Source organism: Giraffa tippelskirchi, chromosome 13 (genome assembly GCF_054371585.1).
Source record: "Giraffa tippelskirchi isolate mGirTip1 chromosome 13, T2T-mGirTip1v1.2.pri, whole genome shotgun sequence".
In the NCBI taxonomy this organism is placed as follows: domain Eukaryota; kingdom Metazoa; phylum Chordata; class Mammalia; order Artiodactyla; family Giraffidae; genus Giraffa; species Giraffa tippelskirchi.
In genome coordinates this window covers 1060833-1066838 of record NC_137287.1, presented here as the reverse complement: position 1 = coordinate 1066838, position 6006 = coordinate 1060833, and the positions used below count along the sequence as shown (strand labels likewise).

The 6006-nt window shown below is 67.8% G+C and overlaps 2 protein-coding genes across 12 annotated transcripts in view; one reads left to right on the top strand and one right to left on the bottom strand.

Annotated features, from left to right (window-relative positions):
* Positions 1-6006, top strand: part of MAD1L1 (mitotic arrest deficient 1 like 1) — a 283031-nt gene that overhangs the window by 261599 nt on the left and 15426 nt on the right. The window lies entirely within an intron of this gene.
* The window catches only part of ELFN1 (extracellular leucine rich repeat and fibronectin type III domain containing 1), a 121616-nt gene continuing 118170 nt past the window's right edge, over positions 2561-6006 (bottom strand). For all 10 annotated transcript variants that reach the window (XM_081552539.1, XM_081552538.1, XM_081552540.1 and 7 more), the window contains one exon: positions 2561-5645. In XM_081552539.1, coding sequence (XP_081408665.1) covers positions 2983-5421 — 2439 coding nt within the window. In that variant the 5' untranslated portion in view covers positions 5422-5645 and the 3' untranslated portion in view covers positions 2561-2982. The remainder of the gene's footprint in view (positions 5646-6006) is intronic.

Genomic DNA, 6006 nt, shown 5'->3' with positions numbered 1-6006 from the left:
GAGGGGCAGGGCAGCCCCCCGACACGCCAGGAACGCGGGGCTTTCTGGGGTCTCACGGTCACAGGCAGCACGGCTCCGTCTCACAGACAGGAGCCGCCCTTGGGGCAGCGGGCGCCAGCCCCAGACCAGGGCAGGACCCCCGCAGGTGGACCCTTGTTCTGTGCTCCGAGCCTGCAGGCTGCTGGCCTCTGTCCACTTGGTAGCCTCCACCCTCCTTCCTCACCATGGGCTCCTTTTTCCAGACCAGACACCACCTCTTCCAGGAAGCCTTCCAGACTCTTCCCAGGCAGGAGTGTTCACCCTCCCCTGGGCTGCCTGGACCCTGTGCCACCCAGAGCCGGGTCACCTGCCAGCTTTGAGTGAGCCTCTCTGGAGGGGACGTGGGGAAGCAAGGTCAGCTCCCCCGCTGGACTCTAGTAGGGCTCAGCACAGAGCCCTGCACACAGGCGGTGCTCAGTAAGCGCATATCGTGTGTGTCTGCTCTTGACAACTCCACTGTGACTGCCTTCGAACAGGGGCACAGTGCCGTACGGTTGTGACCTGGGACTGGCCCAGGGTCAGGCAGTCGGAGCTGCGTCTGTCCAACCCGCGGCATTCCTGGGAGGGTCTGTGCCCCCTGAGACAGGTGTTCTGCTTGGGACGCACCCCCACCACCACCACCCCATGTCTCTCTCCAGGTCCTCGCCCCTACCCAGGGACCCCTGCTCAGGGTGGTGCTCCTGGGGTCTTGTCCCCCCTGCTGCGGCCTGGCCCGTCCGGTCAGCTGCCCTCTCCCCAGGGCAGGCACCTCCATTGTGACCACCGTTGTCTGATGCCGTGTAAACAGCCAGTGTTCCCTCCGCAGCGGCAGGCAACAGCAGGCTGAGAGGCCTAGCCCCACATCTGACTAGGACGGTCACCCCTTACTATGTGATCTTGGACGAGGCCAGTGTCCCCCACCAGCCAGGGCCTGCCCCCTCCCTGCCCTGGCCACTCTGGGCACAGTCTCGTGGTCTCCAGCCCACTCACGTCTCTGGGTTCCTCGCGCTGTCCTCCAGGACCCCATGACAGGGCAAGGAGCTGCCCAGAGCCAGCAAGCCTGGGGCCCGTCTGCTCAAGCAGGGTGGGGCAGCGTCCTCAGAGGGGGCTCACTCAGGGGTGCTCATCGAGGGGGCTGTGAGGAGGCCCCCCGTGCAGGACCTGGCAGGGGTCCCCTGGGTACAGAGGCCAGGATGGACAGACCAGTCCTGTCCCAGCGCTGCGTGGTCGCTGGGCCCTGAGCGAGCCGACCCCTGTGCAGTCAGCAAGGCGCCCTGAGTGAGACAGTCACGGAGGAGGGGAGTGAGCGGCCTGTCCCCAGGGGTGTGCAAGCAGCGCGGCTGACCAGACTGCTCCCCGCCCCCCCTCCCGTCTACTCGCCTGGCGTCTCCCAGGCTCCCACCGCCTTGGCATCTTTGTCAGAAACAGAGTAGGTCGCCCTGGATGGCAGGGTGGGGTGGGCCCCAGGAAGAGGGCGCGGCCCCGACCCCTGCAGGTAGAGCGAGGGCGGAAGGCTTGACACGTCCAGCAGGAGGGTCAGGGGGACAGAGGGGCCACAGCGAGTCAGCTGTCCCTGGGGCTGCACCCCCACCGTGGACCGAGGATGGGGGTGGGCACAGGGCTCCCGGATGGCATCTCGTCGTCCAAGCCTTGCTCTGGCTCCCAGGGGCACCTGTGACCTTGGCAGCAGGCAGCCGGCCACCTGGACGGACCTGGTGGCAGCTGGAGGTTGGGGTCCAGGCTTCCGTGGAGACTTGAGTGTTCATAAACGCGCTCACACCTCTCCCACCGGATTTGGGGCCACAGCTGGAGAGCTGAGGCAGGTTCTCGGCGCTGCAGGGCCAAGGGGCCAGCTCAGGGGCCCCAGGGGCCTGTGGTATCCGGATCTCGGGGCTCACGCCCTGCAGCTGGGTCTCCAGCGGTTGGAGGGGCCCCAGCGCTCTGCAGCTCACCCCACTCCCACCGAACCCTGCCAGCCACATGCAGGGTCGGGCACACACCTACCTGCCTGTGCCCAGCTCCCTCAACCTTTCTGCCCTGTCCACACCGCCTCTCAAAGCCACTCCCCAACCCAGGGCTGGCTGCCCCGTCTCCCAAGGGCCTCACCTGCCCCTAACCCGAGGTCACTCACACCGCACACCTTGCCCCAAGTCTCAGAGGAAAAACCACTGCAAACAAGTGTTGGGCTTTTTTTCCTTTGCAGAATTATTTTTTTTTTTTAGTAGACATAGTCTTTTTTTTTTCCTTCTCATTTTACAGCAAACATTGCAAATATAGAAATATTTCTGTATACAACAGGACGCCAGCGTACACTGGGGGCGGGGCTGGGACACACACTCCCGCCCCCCCGCCGTGGGCAGGCACAGCCCTCCCGCCCCCCGAGTCCCGCGGGCTCCAGGCTCCAGGCCCCAGGCCCCTCCCGGAGACCAGCTGGCTGCCTGCGTTGGCTCTGCCTCTCTCCAGGGGCGGTGGCCAAGAGACAGACGAGAGAGAGTCCCCAGAAAGCCACGGACGGAGGCTGGGCGGCCACCGCCCCACGTCCTAGCGTTTCACGTCTTTTAAAGAGAACTTTTTAAAAAAAAGGAGAGGGAGAGAAAGAAGGCAGAGAAGAATCAAGAGATAATGAAAAAAAAATCCCCGCCCCCACCCCCACCCCTAAGACACAGTTTTCGGAAGTTCTCTGTGTGTGTGTGCGTGTGTGTGTGTGTGTGTGCACACAGTGTGCGCGCGTGTGTGGACGGGCCCCTCACCCTAGCGAGGCTGTCTCAGCGCAGCTGCTCACGCTCAGCCACGCGCCCCTCCCCACTTTGCTCGCAGAGCCCAGGGCTTCAGCAGCTGCGGGGGGTGTGTGTGTGTGTGTGTGTCTGTGTGTGTGTCTGTGTGCGCGCGCGCACGCGGCATGAGTCTCTGGGTCAGGGAAAGCTGCAGTGGGCCTCGTGTCCCCGGCACTCCGGAGCGCACCGCTCAGGGCTTGTGCTGCGCCGACACGCCCTTCCAATAGTCCAGGATTTCGTGTAGGTCCTCGTCCTTGGCGAACTGCACCTTCCTGCGCAGCGCGTGGCCGGCCGCCACGCACTCCCCGGCGTCCCGCTGCCGCCGGCGGCTCAGTCTGAAGCGGCCCCAGAGGCTGCGGGAGGCGCGGCACGTGTACTCGGGGCTGGACGCGTAGCTCAGGTGGTGGTACTGGGGCGACAGCGGCGCGTAGGCCAGGTCACGGGGCCGCGGCCGCGTCAGTGGCTCCAGGATGGAGGCCTGACGGCCACCCAGGCTCTCGTGGGGCGCAGGCGGCTCAGCGGGGGCGGGCCCGGGGTACGAGTGCCGATGCTCCCCGTACTGCCGGCCCTTCTCGGCCTCGGCCCGCAGCACGGCGGCCGCGGGCGTCACGGTGAGGATGGCCTCAGCCGCGGGCGAGCCCTTCTCGATATACTTGGCCTCGTGCAGCCCCGGGGCCTCGGTGCGGTAGGGCCGCGGGCTGCGCACGGAGCCACTGGACGAGGAGCCGGCCCGCGGAGCCCCGGGGGCGGCCTCCACGCTGTGGTGCCGCTGCAGGCCGCAGGCATCCTGGTAGGCGGGCGACAGGAAGCCGCGCTTGCCGGCCAGCGGCTCGGACAACAGCGCCCGTGGCGGCTCGGCCGTGGACACGGCCCCGGGCTTGCCGGCCTGGAAGGAGGTGGACTCGGCCTTGAGGGCGTCGATGCAGTTGTTGATGATCTGGTTGACCTTGTCCACCTCCTTGGCGATGGTGGAGATCTCGGCCACGGAGCTCTGGCTGTCGGGGCCCGACCGGCCCGGCTCCCCGTCCCTGCGCTCCGGCTGCTCTGCCGCACGCACCTCCATGTAGCCGCCCTTGCTGGCCTTGGGCGTCCCGCCGCTCTCTGCCAGCTGGTACTGCTCCACCTCGCCAGGGGCGGCGGGCAGGTACGGGATGCGGGTCACTGCCTCGGGGCCCAGCAGCGGGCCCTGGGCCAGCGGGGCCAGGCCGGGCCCCTCCAGCTCGGGCCCGTATTTGAGCTCGATGATGGTCTTCTTGAGGCTGCCGGCCGCCGCGGCCGCCTGCTTGTGCTTGCCCTCCCGCCGCCGCCGCCGCCGCCGCAGGCAGTAGTAGACGGCGCCCAGCACCAGCACCATGCCGAAGAGGCAGCCCAGGACGGTCATGATGTAGTGGGTGGCCGTGGAGGGGCTGGGCACAGGGCCCGGTGGGCTGGGTGGCTGCGGGAGGCAGATGGTGAGGCAGCTGTGGTTATGGTGCAGCCCCGAGCTGCTGGACACCACGCAGTAGGTGTAGTTGGTCAGCGCGTAGAGGTTGGTCAGGCGGATCTCCTCCTGCGCCCGGGTCAGCCTGGACACGGTGGACGACTTGCTGTTGTTGAAGTGCTCCAGTGTGTACATGCGGGTGAACGGGCTGGGCAGCTGCACCGTGATGGTGGCCGAGTTCTGCGTCAGCTGCTTGACCTTGATGAGCGGGCGGGCCTCAGCCTGCGGGGCCAGCGTGGGCAGGGCCACCAGCGGCGTGGTGCCATCGCCGGAGAAGCACTCATCGTCGGCGCAGGGGGCCTCGCTGGGCTCCACGGGGGGCGGCGGCGGGGGAGAGCGGCCGGGCGGGGGACGGCCGGGTGCCGGGCGCGTCTCGGCCACGTACGAGCTGTCGGTGCATACGGACTGCAGCTTGCCCAGGATGCTGCGCTGGCCGTGGCGGCCCTGGCCCAGCAGGAAGTAGCCGGAGTAGAGCGGCGGGGACTCGCACTGCACGCGGTCGTGGGCCTGTGTGGCATTGGCAAAGGCCGCCAGCCAGCGCAGGAAGCCCAGCAGCTCACAGGAGCAGTAGAAGGGGTTGCTGTACAGCTCGCACACCGACAGCCGGGCCAGGCCCGCGAAGGTGGCGCTGTGCAGGCGCTGGATGCGGTTCATGGACAGGTCCACGTTGACGATGTTGGGGCACTCCCAGAAGGCGCCAGGCGCCACCGCCTCGATGAGGTTGGCCTGCAGGTACAGGTACTCGAGCTTGCCCAGGCCGCGCAGCACGCCCTCCGTCAGGTTGCGCAGCCGGTTGTAGCCCAGCTGCAGCACCTGCAGGTTGAACTGGCCTGAGAAGGCGCCGTCCTCGATGTAGCCGATCTCGTTCTTGGTGAGGTTGAGGTACGTGAGGTTGCCGAAGCGGCTCAGCGCCGCATACTGCACGCTACGGATGCGGTTCTCGTTAAGCCGCAGGTCCACGATGGTGCTGTTGATCTGCTGCGGGATGGCCTCGTAGGGCGGCTGGTTCTGGCTGCAGATGGCCAGCCACACGAAGCCCTTGTCGCCCTCAATGAGCCAGCAGTCGCCGCGTGCCAGCCCACCCGCATGCAGCAGGGCGGCCGCCACGCATGCCCACACCCACGGCGCCCCCCGCCCACACCTGGCCATCAGGACCCGCCCGCGGGAGCCGCCCGCTCAGCCTGCCCGGGGTGCGGGGTGGGGGCCTGGGCAGCGGGGTGCGCGGGAGGGGAGGGCGCCTGCACGCTCAGGGGTGTCTGGGGCGCATGGCCGTGCGCTGCGAGGGGAGCACCTCCCTCACGGCCGGCTGCCTCGCTCCGTCCACCCGTGTCCGGCCAGGACCTCGGCCTGCTTCCCCATTGGTCCAGCCAGTCCTGCGGGAGACGAAAGGGGAGACGGGTCAGCGGGCAGCCAGGCCTCCCTGCGGGCATGGGTCTGGGGGGTAGGCCTGCACCCAGCCCGTGGGACATGGAGGCGTGTCCGGGGTGTCGGTGAGGAGGAAAGGGACCCAGAGGGCTCAGCGGGGCTGTTCTCTGACCCGGGGCAGGCGTCCGCCGCTGCCTCCCACCCCTTCCTCTGCAGACACCTTGACACGTGGGAATCCAGCGCCGAGCTGGACAGGTGGGCATACCAGGGGCAAGACTGCCATCACCAGGTCAGGGGTGAGGGGCTGACAGGTGCCCTGCTGTGCGCCCTGGGGGGCGACTCTGAGCCCCACCCTGGGAGCTGAGCTGG